This window comes from Canis lupus, chromosome 20 (genome assembly GCF_048164855.1).
Source record: "Canis lupus baileyi chromosome 20, mCanLup2.hap1, whole genome shotgun sequence".
NCBI classification, from domain to species: domain Eukaryota; kingdom Metazoa; phylum Chordata; class Mammalia; order Carnivora; family Canidae; genus Canis; species Canis lupus.
The window spans coordinates 4,053,669-4,079,359 of NC_132857.1; the positions used below are offsets into that span (position 1 = coordinate 4,053,669).

The 25,691-nt window shown below is 45.3% G+C and overlaps 1 protein-coding gene across 4 annotated transcripts in view; it reads left to right on the top strand.

Moving 5' to 3' along the window:
* TBC1D9 (TBC1 domain family member 9) overlaps nucleotides 1-25,691 on the top strand; it is a 114,071-nt gene that overhangs the window by 27,267 nt on the left and 61,113 nt on the right. For 2 of the 4 annotated variants that reach the window (XM_072788278.1, XM_072788281.1), the window contains exon 2: nucleotides 24,936-25,046. In XM_072788278.1, coding sequence (XP_072644379.1) covers nucleotides 24,936-25,046 — 111 coding nt within the window. Of the gene's footprint in view, nucleotides 1-13,746; nucleotides 13,878-21,781; nucleotides 21,848-24,935; nucleotides 25,047-25,691 lie in introns of those variants that run through there. The other 2 variants (XM_072788282.1, XM_072788280.1) reach the window with 2 other exon arrangements.

Here is a 25,691-nt window from a genome sequence, read left to right on the forward strand (position 1 = left end):
CTGGATCTCACGAACCTGAGATCATGACCTGACTCATAATCAAGAGTCAGATACTCACCCGACTGAGCCACCCAGGCACCCCTGAAAAGCAGCATTTTTATCATTAAATTTGACACTTTCATGGAGCCTATATGTTAACATGTTCTCATTTCAATAATTCTAAATGCCTATCCAAATTGGAAGGAAGCTGTCAAAGACTGGGAAGTAATGATATAAATCTGTTAGTTTGAGGCCCTGTCTGTTGGTGATGCCTTCTTCATAGTAAGTCCTTCAAGGAAGGCCACAATGGTTAAGTTATGGTGTACGGACAGCCTTTTATTTACGTCAGCCATCCAGGGTCTTGAGAAGCTGAGAGTGAGTGCACAGCAGATAAGGGGTAATTACTAGGAGTTATTAGAGTTTGTAATTCAAGACACCATAATCAGACACAGTGAGGCCTTTCTCATTTGAAAGGACTCTAATGAGTAGATACTGTGCTTTCCATCATGCAATATAATTTGATGGTTTAAAAAAAGTGAAAAGCTCACCCACTCCCAAAGGAAGTTGAAAGGAACAAAAAAGAGGGAGAAAAACAGGGATGAGGGGAGTCATGAAAGATGCTAAGAGAGCCCAAAGCATAATTTAGTCATAATTCAATGAACAGAGAGGAGAATTGCTGGCAAAATCCAATGCTCTGAGAAGAAAAGGGGGAGAATCAAGAGGCATACCTTGGAGGGGACGAGAGTGACATTGCAGACAAAAATGGGATGAGAGTCTTTCCAAAGTAATATGAAAAAAAAAAAAAAAAAAGAAAACCCACCAAATAAATAACAGTATGGAGCAGAAAGTAGTGGTTTGATTTAATAATAGCTGAAGAGTGAAAGGTTTAGAATGGCATTATTTTGAGAATTAATATTAGGGCAGAAACATGTGTCCTCTATCTTCTGTTACTTACCAAATTAGTTCCCAGTAACCTAGCGTTTAGTTAAGGTCAGCATAGCGTTGCCACGACTCAGCCCCATACCAGACATCTGGTAAACCCCTGTGTAAATATTTGCTGGATGAATGAATGATCGAATTGATAAATGAATGATCTGTTTGGGGGCATGTTTAGATCTCTGGCCTAAGTTCAGACAGTAAAAATATGTATGGCCTTGGCTTTGTTATGACAGTGATTTACCTCTTTGTGGAACCAGGCGGAAAGGTCAATGGAAAGGATTTCAGTAAACACACTTGGTGTAGAACACACTGCCACCATTCCTTCTGTATTTCTGGGGCTTGCGTTTTTTTTATGGTACATGAGTGGAGTTGAAAAATAATCAGTGATCAGTGGAACTTCTCAAATGACCGAATACCTGCTTTCGTCATGGCAGGTGTGGTGATTGCTTCAGCCGTCGGTTCCTATGCCCAGGTAATATTGTAATACTTCCTTTGATTTCATATTTGGAGCTATTCTGATCATTGAAGCTTGACATGAGCAAACTTTTTCTCTTTCCCCCAAGGCCCCCTGCTCCTGTGGATTCAGTGTCCGTTATTACGTCCATTGTTTGACAAACAGGTGCAGGCCTTGTGCACCTAGGCAGAGGAGGCTTAAATCCTGGGTGGGTGATGGGATGGGCTGGCCCTGAGAGAATGGAGCTAAACACTTAGATCCACTGAGGCTAGGCGTGTTTTTGAGAGAGTCTCAGCAAGAGGCAGATGGTTAAACCATAGGCAGAGATGAGCCGGGGTTATCAAGTAGGAAGACTGTGTGCCAAGAGAATGAGGATGCCGGGCAGGACACCAAAACAGCCATTCAGCCGCTGGAGAATAATCCTAGACATCGGGTCCGGATGATGTTGTTATTAACAGGACCAGCAGGGAGATGGGGGCTCCTCAAGGACCCTGTGTCACAGAACATTGCGGAAAGCCAAGCACCAGTGTTCCACGCTCCTCCACTCTGGGAGTTAGGAAGACGTAGAGAGAGAGATGATGAAAGACGGTGCAGGCTCACAGGCCGGGAGGCTAAGTCAGGGTGGGTAACAGGCTAACCGGGACTCTAAGCTGACTCACAGTTTCCAAGACAATGCCTATTGTGAGTATTGCATCTTGACTGTGAATCATCTTTATATAGGAGGATTTCTGACAGTCACACAGTGGGGGTTGAGGAGAATACCACGGTTTTACAGATTGCCAGCAAAAAAAAAAAAAAAAAAAAAATTAATAGAGTTGGTAAAGATGCTATAGGGTCTAAAGTACATAAGGACGGAAAGAAGGTTGAATTTTCTGGAAACTAGAGAAAGTTCTTATTATTACTCATTTTATTTGTACTGCTTCACTCCCTTGAAGAAATTATTCTATAAGCTGATGCAGTGCAACGGTCACAGGCTTTGGAGCTCCACCCTGGGCCCAGTGACTGGAGGGGCATCTACGCTGCATATCCACTGGGCCGATGCTCCACTTCTCTGAGCCCCGGTGTTCTCATCCATCAAATAGGGATTTTATATATGTGTGTGTGTGTGTGTGCGCACACCACAGATATACAGATGTTTACACGTGTCTGGCATATATATACATATATATGGTGTAGGATGTTGTGAAGATTAAATGAGAAGATGCATTTAAGTGATAAGGACAGCAGCTGGCATATGGTCGCTGCTGTTAGCAATTATTGGTGACATTTGGTAGTGGTTTCACAGGTCCGTTGGAATAATATACGTTATATTATTAATACGTAATATACGTATTAATACATATTAATACGTAATATAATAATGAATTTTCATTTCATTTCTCCAGCCAGAGAACAAATAGGCTTCTAGTGGAGATGTGGATTCTGTTCCTCAGACCCTAAGGATCTCTAGGGTCTTCTTCACCCTTTGGGTCTAGTTATCTGTTGCTAGTTAGGTGCCAGGGTAATTCTGGAAGCTTCTTTTGAAGGCCGATCGAGCCATAATGAGGACATTTATCCCAAACAAAAAGCACCTTTTAGTTGCCAGGAAAGGAGCTGTGTTTGCTGCTGGTGCCACAGTGGCTGCCCTCTGGGGACGCACACGGGGAGCTGGTCTGAGTCCAGCTGCAATGGTCCATCCTCCCTTCTGGAGAATCAACAGAAAATACTAAACTCGTGAGGGCCTAACTTCCCACTGCGGGTGGAAGCTTATGGATCACCTTGGAAACCAGCTCCTCAAAGGCTCGGCCCTGGGAGACAGTGGACGAAGCAGCCCTGCCCCTGATGGGAATGCAAGCAGCCGAGAGTGGGGCACCTTTGCGGGGCGGCCGCCATCGCCGTCCAGGTAACGGGGTGTCCGGTCCCCCCGCTGCACCTGGCCGTCCAGGTGGCCCTCGTCCGCCTGCCCAGGGAAGCGCCGCGGTGGGCAGCTCAGGGCTTCAGCTCTTAACCCCCGGCGCCTCCGTTACCTCATCTGAGAGGGGGATGAGAACTTGCGGGGTTCACGAGGAGCGAAGGGGAGATCCTGTGTGAGGAAAGCGCTTGGTGTAAGAGAGCAAGCCCGTAAAGCTCCTCCTCGTCAAAAGGTGGCTGACTCGGCCCCAGCCTCTGTTGCGCCTTCCCAGCCGCGACACGCTGCCACCGGGGGGCTCCTGAGCGACGTGGGAGCTGCGGCCGGAGCCTGCCTGGGTACAGCCACCGCTACATCCCTTAACCCTTCTCCAGCCCTGTCTGGCGCAGAAACTGTGGCTTCTGTGAATTATATGCTTTGCTCCATCCAGACCTTAGGATGGAGTCAAACTGAGATTCCACTCAGGTTCTCCACGCTAGGTTTTTTGTTTTTTTTTAAGATTTTATTTATTTATTCATGAGAGACAGAGAGAGAGAGAGGCAGAGACACAGGCAGAGGGAGAAGCAGGCTCCACGCAGGGAGCCCGACAATGCGGGACTCGATCCCGGGACCTCGGGGTCACGCCCTGGGCCAGAGGCAGGCGCTCAACCACTAGCCTCCCAGGCGCCCCACCCTGCTGGCTTTGCTGAGAATTACACAAACGAGTATTTATGCATTAATGTGTGTGTTCATGTGTTTGAAGAATAACTGACATACAACCTATGTGAGTTTCAGGTGTACTACATCGTGATTCAATATTTGTATATATTGCAAAGTGGTCACCATACATAGTTACAAGACTTTTTTTTTCTTGTGATGTGAACTTTTAAGATCTATTTTCTTAGCAAGTGTTGTCTCAGTGCCTTTTTTTTTTTTTTTGGCTTTTTTCTTTTTGGTCTAAGTGCTTTTAAGTGTCCCCTTCTACCCAAGCCCAGCTCCAGGATGCTATTCCAAGCTGCCTCTTGCACAAGCACCCCAGTCCTGGGCAGTTGCCCCTATGGCATCTATTATAGGCATCCTTGAACTAACTGAGCAAATTGTTTTGTTAATAGTTCTTGTTCGCCGGGTTACTTCTGTCTTCCTGCCAGATCCTATTTTTCTCTAAAACCTCAGAGATAGATTTCATCTCCAGTGCCCAAAACAAACCGTCCTCTCCACACGTACTCAGTTTCTCTTTTACGAGGATAAGGATGAAAACACACATCCCCAGGACTGAGACCATATTTATTCCTTCACGTCTTCTGGACGGTAATAACCACGGTGACTACTTAGTAAGATTCAAAAACATAATCTTGGCAAGCACTTTTTCACCTAATGTTCAATCTCCTTCTCAATACAAGATAGAAATGTATCCCTGAAAGCTTCTCTCTTGCTCTAAGATTAAACATTATTTCCAAAAACCTTCTAGATACATTATTACAGGCAAGATCCTCTGCATGTCATCTGGTTTTCCCAACAGCCCTGGGAGAAAGGCAGAGAAGATAAGTTATCTCTGACTTAGTGGCAGGAAACTATGGCTCAGAGAAGCTAGGTGACTTGCCTGAAGCCACACAGCTCCTGGGGGTGGGGGTGGGTAGTGGGAAGCTAAGTCCACTGTATGGGATGACTCTGTACAGCACAGGATGGGCCCGGCAGGGTGAGAAATGTACCTATTCCAGTCGAGGAAGTTGGCCAGTACAAACATCTCCAGGAGCCCTTCTGACTCCTGGGTACTCTCCCAGAATGAAGTTAAGCAAGCTGAGTTGTTCTAAAGGGTTTTCCTGATGATCTTCTTGAAAATAATTTGAAATAGGCATGTTCGTAATTTCCTAATCATTTGGCTGGCTCGTGTAAAAGTGTTCCATCACAGTGGTTGTCTGTTCCCTGGACCCTGGCTGGGGGACAGGAGACCTGAAACCTGGGCACCAGTTACCTGCGGGGGTCCTGGATCACTTCCTCAGGGGCCCTTCAGACGAGTGAAGAAAAGGATCAGAGATCCCCACACTTTTAGGGAGGATCTTTTTGGTCCTAATAAAAATTTCCCAAGAACTAGCATAACAAGAAGGAAATAGCAGGCAAATGTTGCATGAGTCACCTCCCCATGTACAAATTTAGGTGTATTTTTTCCTTTTTCTGCTTTAAAAAAATTATTTATTAGGGAGAGAGTGTGCATGTGAGCATGCATGAGCCATGGGGAGGGGTATGGGGAGACAGAGAGAGAATCTCAAGCAGACCCTCCACAGAGCACAGAGCCCAAGGTGGGGCTAGATCTCAACAACCCTGAGATCATGACCTGAGCCCATGAGATCATGATCTGAGCCAAAATCAAGAGTTGGACACTTAACTGACTGATCCATCCACGTGCCCCTATTTTTTTTTCCTTATAGAAAAAGAAAAAAAATACATACATTTAAGTAAACTAAAGCATGTTTAGTACAAATTTATAGGCAAACTATGGGAAAAACTAAATACTGTTAATTCAATTGAATAATGCCAGTGTACACTGGGATTAAATGTATAGAAATTTTGTAGTGTAATGTGCTGCAATCTGAAGGCTTATCGTGCTTTGTTTTGTCTAATACAGAGCTTTCCACCTATTTTCACATCACAGCACACTTTGAAAATGGTAATATTAGCAGGACACACACAGGTAGACCCTACTCAGCTCCACCAAGGGCTGAAGAATCCATGTGCCTCTCCAATGCTGAAAGTATATTTCTTTCGTTCTTTCCTTTTTTTTTTTTCTTTTAATTTTATTTATTTATCCATGAGAGACAGAGAGAGAGAGGCAGAGACACAGGCAGAGGGAGAAGCAGGCTCCATGCAGGGAGCCTGATGCGGGACTCGATCCCGGGACCCTGGGGTCATGCCCTGGGCTGAAGGCAGACACTCAACCGTTGAGCCACCCAGGTGCCCCTGAAAGTATATTTCAAAACCGAACTTTAGGGGCATGGTGTGTCTGCCACAAGAACCCTTGAGAACGGCTTTCCAGTATATTCAGTACAACTGTGAAAATGCAAAAAAAAAAAAACAAAAACAAAACAAACAAACAAAAAAAACCCAAAATCAACAGCAACCACAAACAACTCTCATGGCCTAGCAGACAGGTCAAGGGGTGGGCAACCTGGGAACCCAGACCCTGCTTTCCTGTCGCTCACTGATTGCACTGTGGTGCACCCGGTGGAAACTGAGTGTGTGAAGCATTCGCCTCTCCCAAGTGCAGGTCTTCACGATGTGACTGAGCTGTGGAAGGAATCTGGTTTCTAATCAATGTTCTAGATTTCAGAGGCCCTCGCCCTCAGCCAGTGAAGGACAAATTTTAAAGCCAGGGAGTGCTGGGATGCGCTGCCCCACTGCACCTGAGCCTTCTCGGCAGAGCACTGCCTCAGCTTTTTGTGCCCAGGATCATTCCTACGCCTGCCATCAGTGGGTACCGCTGACGCGCTGTCGGGAAGTGAACGTGATAGCCATCAAAGAAACAATCACTGGCATTCTGGAATTATTTATGCAGTAGCTATGAACAGGAAGGTGGGTGCAGTTTGAAGAAGCATCTTAAATGTTATTATATTAGGGGTGGCCCAGTTGGTTAAGTGTCTGACTCTTGATTTTGGCTCGGGTCATGATCTCAGGGTGGTGAGATGGAGCCCCGAGTCGGCTTGGGATTCTCTGCCTCGCCCTCTACCCCCACACCTCCCGTTGTGCTCTTTCTCTAAAAATAAAATTCTAAAAAATATTGTTATTTTATAACTGATAATCTTTTAAGAATTTTATATATTTGAGAGAGAGACAGTGCACAAGTGGGGGAGAGCAGAAGGAGAGGGAGAAGCAGGCTCCCTGCTGAGCAAGGAACCCACTTTGGGGCTCGATCTCAGGACCCTGGGATCACAGCCTGAGCCGAAGGCAGGCACCTAGCCAGTTGAGCCACCCGGGTGCCCCCCTCTTTTAAAATTCAACTTATTTTTGAGAGAGAAAACTGATAACTTTTTTAAAAAACAGGGTTTTTTTTCCCTCTACTTCTATTTCTCCATTTCTCTCTCAAACAAATGACAGGACAGTTGGGACAAAAATTTTCTGTCTGTATCATCTTGATTCAGGGAACATAAGGTGATTCTGTTCAGAATCCTGTTCATGGTGGCATAACAAGCTGATAGTGAAATATTCATGTTTATTCAAAGAGTATATTGGTTGAGAAACATTGGCACAAAAGGGATTCTTGCATGTGATTATCTTTTTAAAAAGATAAAAATATTTATTTTGATGTGATCTTATTCTTTGATTGTGTTTCATTAAGTCCAGAGATCAAAACCAAACTTTCAGGGGCCTTTCAGAGCCCACACTGCTCTAAAGTCAGTTTAAGTGGTCATGCTTTCAACGCGCATAAGGTGCTATAGCGTGTGTGCGCGTACATGTGCGTATGCTGTGGGTGTGTGCATGTACATGTGTGTCCCTTACAGATTAAGGAGCTAGGGGTCAGATATAATTCAAGGCGAAAGAAACATAATAAGGCCTTTATTACTTTAATTGCCCCATTCATTAGTAAAGCAATAATATGAACAATAACTTCCCTCACTTTTCATCTTTGTTCTTCAACCTCTGAGGATATATGAGGCAGTGACGTTGCTGACGTCATACGGTTGGTAGTTGTAACTGCTGGCTCTTGTGTCATGACATTGTTCATAATGTGAAAAAAGAACAATTTCTTGGAAACAACTTTGAAGTCATTTTGCAGTGGAACGCTGCCCCACCTCGGGATCTGCTTTCTTTTATTGCCAGTGATCCCTTTGTCCATCCCCTATCAGTATTTTTCCAAATAGTTTATAGGCTATTTCTAGGCCATACCTGAACTATTTCTCTCTTTTTTTTTTAAGATTTATTTATTTATTTATTCATGATAGACATAGAGAGCGGGGGGTGGGGGCAGACACAGGAGGAGGGAGAAGCAGGCTCCATGCCGGGAGCCCGACATGGGACTGGATCCCGGGACTCCAGGATCGCGCCCTCGGCCAAAGGCAGGCGCTAAACCGCTGAGCCACCCAGGGATCCCCTGAACTATTTCTTCAGAAATCTCATTTGGATCTCATGTATTCCATAAGGGACTCATCTGCATATGCAGGTTGTTTACGTGTATTGGGAAACACACAATATTATAATGGACAACTTGACAAAATAGGGCATTCCTTGCTGCTATCCACCTGGCTTTGTCAAGGGAAACCATATTTGGTAAGCTTCCTTGTTTAGCCTCTTTATTTTCAGGTCCTCCCAGCTCACTTTCCTCTTCAAAGCTTTCCTGGACCTTAGGTGAGGCTGCTTTCACTTGATGTATCCCAAACCGAGTGTGTTCTGTGAAATATCCCTTTAGCCCTATCCAGGTGCATTAAGGCTGAGCTAGAACTGGAATTCTTCTAGTTATCTAGATATCAGTCTATTAGATGAGAGAGAGAGAGCGTGCATGCGTGTGCTAGCAGGGGTGAGGGGCAGAGAGAGTCCTCAAGGCGACTCCCCACTGAGTGGAGAGCCCAAAGACGGGGGGCTCCATCCCAGGACCCTGAGATCCTGACCCATGACCGGAGCTGCAACCAAGAGTTGGCCACCCAGCCAAGCCACCCAGGCACCCCGAACTAAAATTCTGAAGAGGGAATGCGAGTGGGGGTGCAGGCCTTCAAGGTGACGGCGTCAGACCAAGTTCCCAGTAGTCAGGCTGGGCTGCTCCCATATCTCTCCGCTGTCAACAGCATGGTTGTTTTAATTGCAGTTCTGCAGCCGCTATTTTTGTCTGTTCTAGGATATCGGGATGCCAGGCTGGAAAGCGTATTATTAAGTGGTGGTTGAATGCCTCCACTCGTGGTTGTGTAACACCCGTCTTCCCGCGGTACAGAGGGAACGTTTCCTCAGTTCACCTTTGAGGCCCCAGGGGTGGCTAGGGTTTGGGTGGCGCTCCGGGGCGCAAGGAGCTGAGGCCTGGCAGCCCTGGTGGCAGTAGCTGCCAGGACGCTGGGGCCAGGCTGGGGCGCTCTAGGGCAGCCAGGCGGCGGGAGATGGCCCCTCTCGTACCCCGCCCCCCAGCCCCGGGTCACCCACCACCCAGCCACCGCCCTCCGCCCTCTCCTGGTGCCATGGCTGGCTCCCTCCTCCTCTGCTTCCTGCCTTTTCTATAGTCAGGGTTGCTGCTTCCCTGTCATCCGGCTTGCCTGGTCCATTCCCTTCTCGTGACATCCTTTCATCTTCTGCTTCTGTAGCCCTTCGATTTTTCTCTTAGCATTTCTCAGCTCTAATTCCCCGGAAGAGGGTGTGATTGGCCTGCGCGTCCTTCACTTGGGCCCACCCCGAGCCCTGCGTCGGGCCCCACCACGGTCCTGCTGACAGGCACCCTACCTCTCCGCACCCCGAGGCAGAGGTGCTTAGGGTCGCCAAGAGCACCTTGGCTACATAGTCTCTTCTTTCCTGAAGCCTTACAGCAGGACATTCGGTGCCATGTTCTGTTACTCCTTTATTAGTTCTTGTATTATTACTTTAGTGTAGGACACGCACAAGATTGTAGTTTTAGAGTTCCGTAAAGACTACTTTTTTTTTTTAATTTATTTTTTATTGGTGTTCAATTTACTAACATACAGAATAACCCCCAGTGCCCATCACCCATTCACTCCCACCCCCCGCCCTCCTCCCCTTCCACCACCCCTAGTTCATTTCCCAGAGTTAGCAGTCTTTACGTTCTGTCTCCCTTTCTGATATTTCCCACACATTTCTTCCCCCTTCCCTTATATTCCCTTTCACTATTATTTATATTCCCCAAATGAATGAGACCATATGATGTTTGTCCTTCTCTGATTGACTTACTTCACTCAGCATAATACCCTCCAGTTCCATCCACGTTGAAGCAAATGGTGGGTATTTGTCGTTTCTAATAGCTGAGTAATATTCCATTGTATACATAAACCACATCTTCTTTATCCATTCATCTTTCGTTGGACACCGAGGCTCCTTCCACATTTGGCTATCGTGGCCGTTGCTGCTATAAACATCGGGGTGCAGATGTCCCGGCGTTTCATTGCATTTGTATCTTTGGGGTAAATCCCCAGCAGTGCAATTGCTGGGTCGTAGGGCAGGTATATTTTTAACTGTTTGAGGAACCTCCACACAGTTTTCCAGAGTGGCTGCACCAGTTCACATTCCCACCAACAGTGCAAGAGGGTTCCCTTTTCTCCGCATCCTCTCCAACATTTGTTGTTTCCTGCCTTGTTAATTTTCCCCATTCTCACTGGTGTGAGGTGGTATCTCATTGTGGTTTTGATTTGTATTTCCCTGATGGCAAGTGATGCGGAGCATTTTCTCATATGCATGTTGGCCATGTCTAGGTCTTCCTCTGTGAGATTTCTGTTCATGTCTTTTGCCCATTTCATGATTGGATTGTTTGTTTCTCTGGTGTTGAGTTTAATAAGTTCTTTATAGATCTTGGAAACTAGCCCTTTATCTGATATGTCATTTGCAAATATCTTCTCCCATTCTGTAGGTTGTCTTTGAGTTTTGTTGACTGTATCCTTTGCTGTGCAAAAGCTTCTTATCTTGATGAAGTCCCAATAGTTCATTTTTGCTTTTGTTTCTTTTGCCTTCGTGGATGTATCTTGCAAGAAGTTACTGTGGCCGAGTTCAAAAAGGGTGTTGCCTGTGTTCTTCTCTAGGATTTTGATGGAATCTTGTCTCACATTTAGATCTTTCATCCATTTTGAGTTTATCTTTGTGTATGGTGAAAGAGAGTGCTCTAGTTTCATTCTTCTGCATGTGGATGTCCGTAAAGACTACTTTTAAAAATGCAGCTCTACTAGTTAAAAGAGTCTGATTTCTTCCCCGTGGGGTGTCTCCCTATATTGATGTCATTTCCCAGAAGTAACCATTGTTAACGGTTTAATGTACAACTTCCCAGACATTTCCTATGTAGTTACAAGCACACGTAGCCTCTTTTTTTTTTTTTTTTAAGATTTTATTATTTATTCATGAGAGACACAGGCAGAGGGAGAAGCAGGCTCCATGTAGGGAGCCCGACGTGGGACTTGATCCAGGGTCTCCAGGGTCATGGCCTGGGCTGAAGGCAGGTGCTAAACCGCTGAGCCACCCAGACGTCCCCACATAACCTCTTTGCCGCACATCTGCATAGCCAAAGGCAGCGCTGGGAGTATTTACAGTTATAATGAAGACTCAGTAATGAAAGTGGCAAAACTAATTTCACCCATCTAATGTTTGCAGGTTTTTTTGGGGGGGGGATGGGATATCAACTTCCTGACTTAAGCTAGTTGTTTAGGTGTGTAGTCCCTACAAATGAGTTAAGGAAGTTGGTGCTGTGTGATTGAATGTGTATGTGTTTATGGTATGGATGTGCTTCGTATACTAGAGGGAAAAAATGAACTTTAAACAAATTTCTAAAGATAAAGGCCAGGCACCCTCTCCATCAGAGTGTTTTTGAGGATGCCGCTCTTAGATATTGACCCCCTCCCTGTGGGGTTGCATGCTAGCAACAAGATGACTAACCTGTGACGATCTTGAATGAAGTAGCAGCTTCGTTGTAAACACAGTAACCATTTATTTGCTTAATGCTTTTACCTTTCTTTGAGTAAAAGAAAGCCCAAAGTAGAAGGTTGTGGGAAATTGAGATAACCAAAAAAACAAACAAACAAACAAACAAACAAACTCTTTTGCATCATAAAAGTATTGAATGTACATTTGAAAAACTTTTGGAAACTCAGAACCATACAGAAAAAATTGAAAATATTTTACCCACCAGTATGTTAATTTTGTAGTCTTTAAAAATGATACATCTATTATAGTTTATAATATAGTAATATATTTTGATTGGAATCATGAACAAAAATTATAGTTTTGTGCTCTTCATGTAACATACTATCATAGATATATCATTCAATAATATTTGAGCACATGATTTTTTAAAGATTTAATTTATTTGAGAGAGAGAAAGAGCATGAGGGGGGCGGAGGGGCAGAGAGGGAGGGAGAAGTAGGCTCCCAACTGAGGGAGGCTCCTAAGGGAGCCTTGATGCAGGCCTGGATCCCAGGACCCCGAGATCCTGACCTGAGCTGAAGGCAGGTACTTAACCAACCGAGCCACCCAGGTGCCCCAAGGGCATGATTTTAAATGTCTGTCTTTGCATAAATGTACTATAACTTATTGAGACCTATTAGGTCATTACCTAAATGTAATTTAAAATTCCTAATTACTTCTATTTCATGATATTAATTCATTATAGAGAAGGGGCCACATGAATTAGGAGGGTGGGCAGTGATCTTGGGACAGTGAGTGGCTCCTACAAATGTGGTCCATCTGGCAGTAGGTGTATGAGGGGCATCACGCCCAGGTTTCCCCGAGGTGGTGGATGTGGCTTGTCTCTTAGAAACGGTGGGCTTGGGCAGCCTGGGTGGCTCAGTGGGTTAGCGCCGCCTCCAGCCCAGGACCTGATCCTGGAGACCCGGGATCGAGTCCCACGTCGGGCTTCCTGCATGGAGCCTGCTTCTCCCTCTGCCTGTGTCTTTGCCCTTCTCTCTCTCTCTCTGTGACTCTCATGAATAAATAAAATAATAATAATAATAATCTTTAAAAAACAAAACAAAACGGTGGACTTCACAGTGATGAAGTACTCCCGCCAGCACCAAAAGGGCCCCTCCGCCTTCACTCTCCAGGAGGACCTTGGCCAGCCCTGAGCCCTCAGTCTCAGGTTTTCATGCCTCTAGTCAAGGTTAGAAGCAGTACGCCGTCCTGTTGCGTATATGGGAGCAGCCGTAAAGGTAAGAAAAGTGCATCTACCTTCCTCTTTCTGGGTTGAGGACTTGTTTGCAGAACCAGGACACGCAGGTATCTAGAGTGTTTTTTGAATAAATTCAGTTCATTGTCCTCATGGGTCCATATCAGAGCAAACTTGAGTCTGCGATAAAAGTCTGAGAACAACAAGCTTGTCTGTGGGGATGAAATCACCAGCGCACTGCTGGGGTCGGAGCCAGCCTGCTGGGTATGTGGCCTGTGCCGTAGCTCAGGAACTTGCATTTCAAGGGACTCCAGGCTTGGGTGAATGTTCTACTAGTTGTGTGGAAATTCTCAAGAATTTTTGAGCAAAGGGGCTTGCATTTTCTTTTTGCACGGGGCTCTGCAAATTATGTAGCTGGTCGTAACTGGGGTGTTAGGCATTAAAATATGATAATGATTCCTTCTCAGACACGGCCCCAAAGAGAAGGAAAAACCAATTCCAAGTACCCTCCCTTTTTGTAGGAGTTGGTGCTTGGAACTTGAAGAGACTGGCCTATAGGGTGAAATGGAGCAGCTCCTGGAAGACGTGGCCTTCAAAGGATGCGTGGCAGGTGTGAACAGCACTGATTGGCTAATAATTGCTGATTGGCTAATAATTGGCTAATTGGCTAATAATTGGCTAATATGACAAAGGCTTTGCTGAGGAAACAGTCTTCAGATTTCAATTTTCTGCAGTTACGTAGGTATAACCCACCTGTGCTTTATCTTCTGTGGTGGAAAATATGAACGTCATGGTTTCTTTCTCTCCTTTGGAGCTCTAACCTTCTGTGTGCAGTTTTCCCTTGTCTGCGGGGGGTAAGTTCTAAGATCCCCTCATGGATGCCTGGTCCTGGGGATCGCGCTGAACCCTACGTATACTGTGTTTTCCCTCTACAGACATACCACCAAGAAAATAGAACAATTATAATAATAGACTGTAATAGAGTTATGTGAGTGTGGTCTCTCTCACTTAACATGTCTTCTTGTACTGTACTCACTTTCACCCTCTGCTAGCGTGAGATGATAAAATGCCTGCGTGGTGGGATGAAGCGAGGTGGATGACGTAGGCATGGGGCCATAGGGTGAGGCTGCTGTCGAACTCCAAACCACAACTCAGAAGGAGGATCATCTCCTTCTGATGGCACTTGACTGGGCATATGTGAAACCCAGGAATGTGAAACCACGAGTAAGAGGAACTAATGTACTTATAGAAGCAAGCATGAATTTCAAAGACCCTACAACCCAGAAGTAGTTTGGAATACTACAGAGGGAATGCTCTGCCCCTTAAGCATTGTCTTTCTGCCTCTGAGCCTGCCCCCCTTGTGTTAAGAAATGCGTCAAGGGTCTCCCAGGGCTCGTCTAGTGCAGGACTGTGGATTCTCTGTACTCCTAAACCAGTGCCCATGGGATAAATACACAGCACAGTGTATATTGTGTTCCTGCCTCCCCTGTTGATGTAGTCTTGCCTTCAACTGAGAAATGATTTTGTTGAGTTTTGTTTTACTTTGCAGTGGGTAGACAGTTGTTTCAATTTCCCAAACAAAAATGTGTTGGGGATCCCTGGGTGGCTCAGCGGTTTAGTGCCTGCCTTTGGCCCAGGGCGTGATCCTGGAGTCCCGGGATCGAGTCCCACATCGGGCTCCCTGCGTGGGGCCTGCTTCTCCCTCCTCCTGTGTCTCTGCCTCTCTCTCTCTCTATGTCTATCATTCATAAATCAATCAATCAATCTTTTTTAAAAATGTGTTATTATTAGAATTGAATGTGCTCTTTAAAACTATGTGTATGATCCTAATAAACACAGCCCTGAGAAAATTACTGCCCTCCAGCATTGCCTTCCTGATTGAGTGCTAGTTAAAGTCCTGGTCTGCAACTTTGTGTTTGCCAGCGCCTTGAGCTAAGGAACAGAAATTGAGATTAAGCATTTAGAAACCTAGAGCAATTTCTTGGATTAAGTAATAAAAAATTGGAGGGTTGTTTGTGTCTCTTTTCATATTCTATAGATCCTGCATTTCACATATATCATGTTTTACAAAAGTATCAGTCTCTATCAGGTTGGAAACTAAAACCAAACGGATTCTTGGTCACCAATAGTTTGGGAAGTACTCTCCTCATTGACCGAGTTGGCAGGGTATTTCCTATGTTACCGAACTTCTCATTAGTTCATCTTTCCACAAATGGTGACAAATCCCCGTGTGTGTGCATGTGTGTGTGTGCACACACGTAAGACGGGCGCTCTCCTCTCTCCCCCAAGACAGAGGCCAGGTCGTATTGTAAGGCGGCCGTGCTTCTCGGGCCGTGTCCTGGGACACAGCTGTTGAGGTTGAGAGAGTTGTGGACGGTCTCTTAAACCACCAACAGTGGTTTGAACTGTGCCTGCTTTACCTAAACATGCTAGAGGGGCTGGAAAGTGTGCAACACTTAAAAACATGCCCTGACTGTCTGTCCCGTAGCGAGCAGGACAGCAGCCCGGGAAAGCCTGTTCTCACGCTGTGAACCTGAGAAACCCCATAGATTGCCCCCCTCTCCTGCCCCAGCCACCCCTCCCGACAAGCCTGTGTCCCCAGCGTCTCGCACAGAGGACAGGAGTGCGTCGCGTCCCCCCATGTATACCTGTGCACTGTTCCTGGTGACTGTACGAACTCGGGGCACTGAGAGCTTGGAGTTGACCCCGCGCCCAGCAATTCCAGCCTCCCCCTGTGCTGCTGTGTGCCCACGATGGTTTTCCTGATCTGTCGCCGGGTCCTCTGGCCGGTAGGATGGGCAGATTGGTTACCAGTCTGTGTGTGGGCACAAGACTTTAAACTAGTTAAACTTTGGGGTAATTCTGTGGTTTTTTTTTTGGGGGGGGGGCTACAGCTGCCAATCTCTGGACTGGTTTCCAAAAGTAGGAGAATAGAAAGACCTGTGCTTTCCCTAAGTATCTCTGCTTTTGATCCATCTTAATTCTAGATAAATCTCAGTATTCATTGAAAAGTGACAGATGACTTCAAAATTAGAGAATTTGGTCTCCCATGGTCCAAAGTTTAGATGTGAGTCTGATCTGCATCAAGGTGGGATTTTCCAAACTTTTTGCAAGTGTTGGTCTCCTTTCATTGAATGATTCTTGGACAATTTTAATTATTTAAGGCCAATTTGCTAGAACCTATTAGGTACTATGGTAGCCGAATAAGGTTTAAAAATATTTCTTGGTTTCTCCCAATGTCCATCAGGGTGAAAACTTTGTGATCCAATTTATAAAATATTCAGCATAACTTACAGGACTTACTGTAGGCTTTGGAAATCCCAGGATAAACAAGGCTGTGCTTGCCCTCCAGGAGCTCTCAGACTGCTAGGGGGAAACTACAAACAAGATTCAGTAAGAGAAGTATAAAAACTGTTCATGTCTTTTGCCCATTTCATGATTGGATTGTCTGTTTCTTTGCTGTTGAGTTTAAGAAGTTCTTTATAGATCTTGGAAACTAGCCCTTTATCTGATACCTCATTTGCAAATATCTTCTCCCATTCTGTAGGTTGTCTTGTAGTTTTGTTGACTGTTTCTTTTGCTGTGCAGGAGCTTTTTATCTTGATGAAGTCCCAATAGTTCATTTTTGCTTTTGTTTCCCTTGACTTCATGGATGTATCTTGCAAGAAGTTACTGTGGCCTGTGTTCTCCTCTAGGATTTTGATGGAATCTTGCTCACATTTAGATCTTTCATCCATTTAGAGTTTATCTTTGTGTCTGGTGCAAGAGAGTGGTCTAGTTTCATTCTTCTGCATGTGGATGTCCAATTTTCCCAGCACCATTTATTAAAGAGACTGTCCTTTTTCCAGTGGATAGTCTTTCCTGCTTTGTAGAATATTAGTTGACCATAGAGTTGAGGGTCCACTTCTGGGTTCTCTATTCTGTTCCACTGATCTATGTGTCTGTTTTTGTGCCAGGACCACACTGTCTTGATGACCACAGCTTTGTAGTACAACCTGAAATCTGGCATTGTGATGCCCCCAGCTATGGTTTTCTTTTTTAAAATTCCCCTGGCTAAAAAAAAAATAAATAAATAAAATAAAATTCCCCTGGCTATTTGGGGTCTTTTCTGATTCCACACAAATCTTAAGATGATTTGTTCCAACTCTCTGAAGAAAGTCCACGGTATTTTGATAGGGATTGCATTAAATGTGTACATTGTCCTGGGTAGCATGGACATTTTCACAATATTAATTCTTCCAATCCATGAGCATGGAATATTTTTCCATCTCTTTGTGTCTTAATTTCTTTCAGAAGTGTTCTGTAGTTTTTAGGGTATAGATCCTTTACCTCTTTGGTTAGGTTTATTCCTAGGTATCTTATGCTTTTGGGTGCAATTGTAAATGGGATTGACTCCTTAATTTCTCTTTCTTCACTTGGTGGGATAAGCACTGGATGTTATGCTATATGTTGGCAAATTGAACTCCAATAAAAAAAATAAAGAGAGAGAGAGAAGTATAAAAACTGGTGTGGCTGGAGTTGATAACTGTCAGCAGCTGCTTCTGGGCGTTACTGTTTCATTACTTTCTGCCTAAGAGCACGTAATCCAACGTCAGCGCAAGACTTACAGGGGGACATACCAGTAGCACCTTAGGATCAGCAGGTAGGAGAAGGTGGGAGCCTGTGACCTACAGGAACTTTCCATGGAAGTGGAGTTTGCAAATACTGATCACAGATTCCTCCACTTATATAGTATATATATAAAGAAGTAAGCCCAAGTGTACTGCTCCTTTGGCTTTAGGGAGATCCGTATATATTTGGTGAAATGAATTGATCAGGCTGTATATTCGTGGAAGCCTCTAAATGGTAAATTCTAAATCTCTGCACTAGATCTCCAGCAAAAGTCATTTCAGTAGGAAAGGCACATAGCTCACAGAATAGGAAACCAGGATGGCCAATAAACAGGAAAAGCTACTCAAGCTCATTGATAATTGGAAAAATGCAACATTTAAACAACAAATGGAGGGGCACCTGGCTGGTTAGTTGGAAGAGCATGCAATTCTTGATCTCAGAGTTGTGAGTTCAAGCTCCAGTGTTGTCGAGCTTACTTAAAAACAACAAATGGCTACTATTTCTCACCCTTGAGATTGGTGAAAATTAGAAAAACAAAACCAAACCACGGATAATGTTGGGACCATTATGGAGAAATGTATTCTTTCGCTTTCCTGGTGAGAGTAAGTTGGCACAATCACTTTGGAAAGCAATTATGTAAAGTCTGATAAGGTTTAAAGATACACTTCCCCTATGACCCAAGAATTCCATTCTAAAATGTTTTAATATGCTTAAAACATCACAAACAATGAAAATGATTTCAGTGCCTGTTATAGGGGGGAAAAAGTTATAGTTAAATTCAAATGTCCTTTATTAGGAAAAAGTAACTGGCATTTATCTAGTGGATATCATACAGCATTTAAAATGAGTGAATCAGATTTACAAGGATAACCTGAGTAGATCTTATAACCGTTTTATTGAGTGAAAAAGGTTGCCAAACCATATGAACTCTTTATCGTTAATGTAAAATTTAAAGTGCGCATCAGTGTTAAATGTGCATTCGTGTACATACCCATGGGGCAATTAAAGTGTAAGGACCCGGATGAGAAGAATACAAAGCAGCTTGACAGTGGTGGATGGAGAGAGGGAGGTGGGATGGAGGAGGCATCAAAGGGACCTTTGCTAGGAGTGTTACATTTTCTTGGTTGAAAAGGAAAACAAAGCAGGTAAGGCTAAATGTCAAAGGTCAGAGTTGTATTGCGTGTATTTGCAATTTCCTATAGTCTTCCGTGGCTTCGAAATTCTTTATTTAACAATAGTGCGTAGAGCCCGCAGGGCACTCTCTGAGTAGGTACAGGTAGTGGCGGTCCGTCTGACCTTTGTGCTGCCTGCTGTGGCCTCGTAGGCCTCAGGGCCTTGCCCGCTTTATCCGCAAGGTGCTCCAGGATCGCGGGCAGGTGATCATGGTCACGGGCACACGCCTACGCGGCCTGCACTCTCCAGGATCGTGGGCAGGTGACTGATCATGGTCACAGGCACGCGCCTAAGTGGCCCACATTCTCCTGACACTGAGCAAGCCGTGGCTCCCCGTGTGTCACCCACCCCCCGCGCCCCAAGGCGCTGGAGAGCCTAAATGTACGGACTTAGTAGTGTTTTCTGAGCCTCCTTGCAAAAGCATTTTTATGTAACAAGATGCCCTCGAACTAATACAGTAGGTAGGTGTGGGGGAGAGTTGTTTTGAGGGCCATAGTCTGACTTCGTTATCTCAGGCCATCAAGATCGTTTAAGACCAGCCACAGCCGGCTGGCTGCAGCAGCGTCGTGTGGGAAATGGCCAAAGGTCCAAAGGTCCGGAGGGTTGACAACGATTTCAGAGGAGTGAGTAATAGACCTTCTGAGAAAGTCTCGATTGCTGGGTTGGTTTTCCGGGTGGGGTGCGGTGGGGTGGGCCCTGGATCCGGACCCCGTCCTCTCGTATGGTGCATGGACGGTGGACACAGGAGCACGGGTTTCCCTCTCCCCGAGACTTGACTCTTTGTACCAACAGCATCGAGGCAGCACGGCGACGACTTATTATGTCGGTTTTCAAAAAACAACAAAACTACTCCCTCCTCCGGTGATGACGTGTGTGCTCAGGGCTCACCGTGCTCCAAGACAAGTGGGGGACCCGGGAGTCGGAGTCGGACCCCAGGCACCGGGAGGAGCCCCTCTGGGAAGAGGAGGGGAAGCGGAATGGGGCAAGTGTGCAAGTAATTCTAGATGAATTCGACAGGCCCTGCAGAAGCAGGATGGGAGGGGGGGGATAGGAAGACAGGTGTCACACACTTGGGGGTTTGGCATTTCGGCCGTGGCGGGTGAGCGTTGACACATAAGCACAACATCCCAAAGGGAGGGAGAATTGTGGTCCGTGTTACCCAGGGCAAGGGCACACGCGGGTTAACGTGGAAGGGTGTATTTACTGATTCGGTTGGCCAACTGCGTACCGATTCACAGTGTTACTTTCTGTCTGAGTATCTGGTACCTCAAGTTGTCGAAAAGAATTTTTCACAACGATTTTCTACTTGTATGTGCACCTAACGTGAGGGTCACAGCACTATACTGTCCGTAGTTTAAAATATTTTAGCAGGGATCCCTGGGTGGCTCAGCGGTTTGGTGCCTGCCTTCGGCCCAGGGTGCAACCCTGGGTCCTGGGATCGAGTCCCACGTCGGGCTCCCAGCACGGAGCCTGCTTCTCCCTCTGCCTGGGTCTCTGCCTCTCTCTCTCTCTCTCTCTCTCTCTCTCTCTGTGTGTGTCTATCATAAATAAATAAATAAATAAATAAATAAATAAATAAATAAATAAATATTAAAAAAAAATATTTTAGCATGGCCCCTACAGTAGGTTTGTATGTGCCCTTTGTTTTCATCTAAATCTTAGTAGGGGATCCCTGGGTGGCGCAGCGGTTTGGCGCCTGCCTTTGGCCCAGGGCGCGATCCTGGAGACCCGGGATCGAATCCCACGTCGGGCTCCCGGTGCATGGAGCCTGCTTCTCCCTCTGCCTGTGTCTCTGCCTCTCTCTCTCTCACTGTGTGCCTATCATAAATAAATTTAAAAAAAAAAATTTATAAAAAAAAAAAATAAAAATAAAAAAATAAATCTTAGTGGGAGCTAGTGGTGCCAGCTATGAATGCACACGGAGCGTTGAGGAGCTGGTGTCTAATCAGAAGCCCACACTCGGGGTCTTCTAGCGGGGGACATTGGTGGTGGTTAAGATGACTGGATTAGGTTGGACCTTTTCAGAGGCCTCCCCCCCACCCCTTGCGTGTTATAGAGCATAGAAGTCTAGTGAGACATTAAAGGTGGGGAGACTGAGGCTCAGGGAGGCCGGCTGTGAGACTTGGGTGGTGGCAGGGCCAGGCCTGAAGAATTCTAGAAGCGGGACTGCCGTTGGCTGCTCTGTCCAGTGAGCTGTGCTTGCTGCCCTTGCAAGAACCTTGATCTGCGATGACATTCTTTCAGAGGCTCGTTAAACCGCGTAAGCTAATCCTCGGCTGCATTTCCTAGGCCCACCCTGAAGTGTGCATTCCTTAGAACCAACGTATGTGACATTTCCAGTATTCTGGGGATTTCATTTCTTCTTTTGATTCGAGAAGAGCGAAGTGTGACAAACCCTCAGTTACGAGTGATGTACCTGTGTTTGCCAGGTTAGCTGGCACTCCTGTCGGCCTTTCCTGTTAATATGCTCGTCCATCTGCAGATACCTGAAAAACAATTAGAGGTCTTTGCAGTAAATCCACGTCACGGTAGAGAAAACAAAAATGCATATGTGTGTGGCATTATGTGGATCTTCACAAAGCCCTTGGGAAAGTGCAGGCTGTAGGGATTTTTGATGTATTTCTTACAGGCCAGATTATACAAATGAATTAATTAATTTTCACTTTAGTGGAAGTTTGTTTTTCCTGGTATGTTCAGGTCGACTACGGTCACTGTGGTTTGGAGTGAACCTAACTGGGTTCCTGTCCTTGGACAGAGACCAAGGACAACTGTAGGACTTGCCCATGGGTAACCTCCTGTACGCTTCTTGGTTCAAAAACCTGGTTCAGGGAGGCAGGTGCCGTTATGATCACTTTATACAGCTGAGCCAGCCAAAGCATCGAAGAGTTAAGTGACATGTCTGTGCCACAGAACTGGTCATGACAGATTCAGAGCCAGAACTGAGCTCCTGAACACTAGGTGACTCCGCAAAAGCTCCTTCCGTGACCCCATGCCGCTGGAGCAGAAGGAAGTGGATTTCAGCGGCATCCTGCACATCAAGGTATCAGATACAGTGAGATGGAACCAAACATGGGGACATTGTCATAGGATGACATGTCAGGAGATACTAGTGGTGACAGTTTTGGGAGAACTGACGGTTCAGATTCAGTAGGACGTCATGAAGAGCCTGCCACGAGCCACGCGCTGAGCTTCCTGCTTCCCTGTGTGCTACTCATTTCCGCAGTCACAGAGCAAGGGACCCGGGGACATTAGCCTCCCCCTGTCAGCCTCAAGCACTATCAGGATTATCCCAAAGCCATTTAAAAAAATTATTAATAGCAGCTTAATTGAGACGTAATTCACTACCAAACACGTCATCTGTGGAAAGTAGACAATTGAATGGGTTTTCGTATATTCACAGATGCACGACCATCACCATACTCAGCTTTAAGACATTTTTTGTCCCACCCCAAAAGCCCTATACCCATTAGCAGGACACCCTTCCCTCCCCTCCCCACCTCAACCTGAGGCGCCCACGAATCTGTTTCTGTCTCTATACATTTGCATATTCTAGACTCTTCCTATAAATAGACTTCTGCAAGATACGGTCTTTGGCATCTGGCCTCGTAGCCTTAGCGTAGTGTTCTTAGAGGTCATCCGTGTGGTAGCCTCTACCAGTACTTCGTTCCTTTTATTGCTGAAGAATATTCTGTTGTATCAATATCCTGCATTTTATTTATCCCTTCTTCAGTTGGTGAACATTTGGGTTGTTTCGACTTAGGGCCATTAAGACATCCACGTGCAAGTTTTTGTGTGGACGTACGTGTACAGTCCTCTTGAGTATATACCCAGGAGTGGAGCTGCTGAGTCTTACGTAAATTCCACATTTGACCTTTGGAGGATCTGCCAAAGGATTTTCCTAAGTGGCTGCACTATTTTACATGCCCACCAGCAGTAGATGTTTTCCGTTTCTCCACATCCTGGGCGATACTTCATATCCTCTCTTCTTGGTTAAGCCATCCTAGTGAGTGTGAAGCGTAACTTGTTTTGATTTGCATTTCCTTGATGCCCAATGATACAGAGTCTGTTTTCATGTGCTCGTTGACTGTTTGTATATCTTCTTTGGAGAAATGTCTCTTCAGATCCTTTGCCTATTTTTTATTAGGTTATTTGCATTTTCATATGAAGTAAACAGTACTTTACATATTCTGGAAACGAGTCCCTTATCGGATATATGGTTTTGAAATATTTTCTTTCACTTTCTGTGTTGCCCTTTCACTTTCTTGATTGTGTCCCCTGTAGGACAAAAATGATTAATTTTGATGAAGCCAAAAATTATTTATTTTTTTCCTTTGATTGCTTATGCTTTTGGTGTCATATCTAAGCCATTTTTCATAAACATGTCATCTAAGTAGAAGTCAAATTAAATAAAGGAGTCTTGGCAAGTTCTAGGCAGGTTGTTAAACTGCTTATTCCAATCAGCCTATTGCCCTTAAATCCTATTATATTCCGTATTATTACAAGAACAATCCTGTAACTGTGATATTGACTCCATTTTATCACTGAGTAAACCAAGGCATTGAAAATAAAATGTCCCGCCCTAACATGAAAACTAGCCAGGGAATTCCCAGGTGGCTCAGTGGTTTGGCGCCTGCCTTCGGCCCAGGGCGTGATCCTGGGGTCCCGGGATCGAGTCCTGCGTCGGGCTCCCCGCAGGGAGCCTGCTTCTCCCTCTGCCTGTGTCTCTGCCTCTCTCTCTCTCTCTCTCTGTGTGTGTCTCTCATGAATAAACAAAATCTTAAAAAAAGAAAGAAAGAAAGAAAACTAGCCAGAGTTCCTAATTGGTTCTTCTGCATCCAAATCCTGCTCTGTGCTGATTTCCATCTGACTTTGGAATAATTATGGGCATTTACTTTATGGAAATTGTTTGGATTCATCCTGCCATGCAAGGAATCTAGTTTATTTGACTTTGTGGAATTTGTGTGCATGCCCGTGCTGTCTTAGAACAGTGGAGGAAGTGTTTGGTGCTCGATCCCAGCTTGGGGTAGGTAAAGGAGGCACACATCTCTGGAGGGCCGATGTTGCAGGAATGGTAGTTATGAGATGGATTTGCACTCCTGGAAGCAGAAGATGCTGCCTCTTCTTAAGTGAGCGTTGGTGTCCTGAGTATTTGCATCTCTCACAGATAAATAGATAAATTCATTCATTGACTGTTCAGGCTGCCCGGACTTGGATAACGTGGTGAGTTTCCCCCAGGGTGGACGGATCAGTGAGGTTCCTGACCCACAGAAGGCCACCGTCCGCCAGTGCCTCTCCTGACCCTCGGCCTCATTACTGCATCATTGCAGAGGGTGGTCATCTGCAGCCATCTCTGGTTTTAATGATTGATGTAACAAATAGCAAAGGACTCTGCCCCGGGGATGGGCAAGCGCTCCTTTCACAGCCCTTGTTTGCTCCTAAACAAGTGTTAAGACACTGCTTGGCCTTCGCTGCTAGATTCTAAATACCTTAAGGACTCTTTCTTACTATGTTTTGTGCCACAGGGTTTGCCTTGCACACAGTAGGGACTTAATTGATGTTTTCTAAGCTGAACTGTACCTTTTTAATACAAAGAGAAATGGGGCAGGTTAAAATAACATGTAGGCCAAGCCTGGCACACTGACTCAGATAGACAGGACTGGTTCCTGGCCTTGGCAAGTTACTCAAATTAAGGATTTGTTTCTTAGGTGAAAAGGGGAGAAAATAATGCACATTTGGTATAATGTAGGGAAAGCCGAGACTCCAACATGTAAGTGCTTAATACCCTACTTATTTTTATTTATAGGCATTTATAAATATCAGCATATGCCAGGGGCTGGGCTACCAGCTTTGTTAGCCTCCCATTAGTTTTGATGCCAGCAGACTGCCTTTCAACTTAATGCGATTTCTCTTGGAGGTTGTTGGAACAAGTAATGTAGAGCCAACATCAGAATGTTTAAGATGAAAATTTTGTCAAGGTGTGGGGTGCAACAGGAGAGGGGTTGTCAAGAAGGGTTGTAGGGGAGGACCGTTGGGAGGTCCAACAGGAGGGGCGTGTTGACGCTGCCTCTGGGAATTTGGGGCAGCACTGGGGAAACCCTTAAGCGTTTTTCCCCCTTCTTTATCCTCAGGCCTTCTCGTGGGTACCCTCGATGTCGTGCTGGACTCCAGTGCCCGGGTGGCTCCTTACCGAATCCTGTACCAGACTCCAGACTCTTTGGTCTATTGGACCATCGCCTGTGGTAAGTAGCGATATTCAGAAATATGGAAAAACATTATGATTAACAGTTTTCCGTCAGAATGAAAGGAACCTTTATTTGGGAACACAATCACTTGATAATTTAGGGTAATTAACCAGAGCCATTTCAGCAGGTGAACCCCAAATCTTCAATGGCTTAACACGGTAAGGGTTTCTTTCTCACCCTGGCAAAGTCTCCTTTGGATCCTGTGGCCTTCTGCATCTGTAGTGACACAGAGCCTCCATGGGAGGACAACTGAGAAGGGAAAAATGGAAGATTGAGGTATACCTGCATTTAATTCCCTTGGGCCGGACGGGTCACACACCACTTCCACGCACACTCTGTTGGCTAGAACCAGTCATATGACCCCAACTTAACTCCACGGGCAGCTAGGAAATGAAAGAAATGAAATGAAAAGAAATGAAAGAGGAACATGTGGACTACTTGGGTGTACTGAGTAATACTTCTATATCTTAGCACAGTACTTCCTACTTGAGTAGGGATCCTTTTTCCTTCCTGATCATAATCTATAATAATGTCCTGTGTTTAAAATGGTGGTCAATAGCCCTGCCGTTATTGGATCTCTCTCAAGGGTTTTTAATCCAAAGTGGCCAAGATTTTTTCAGTTATTCGTTTGCATGTGGCTTT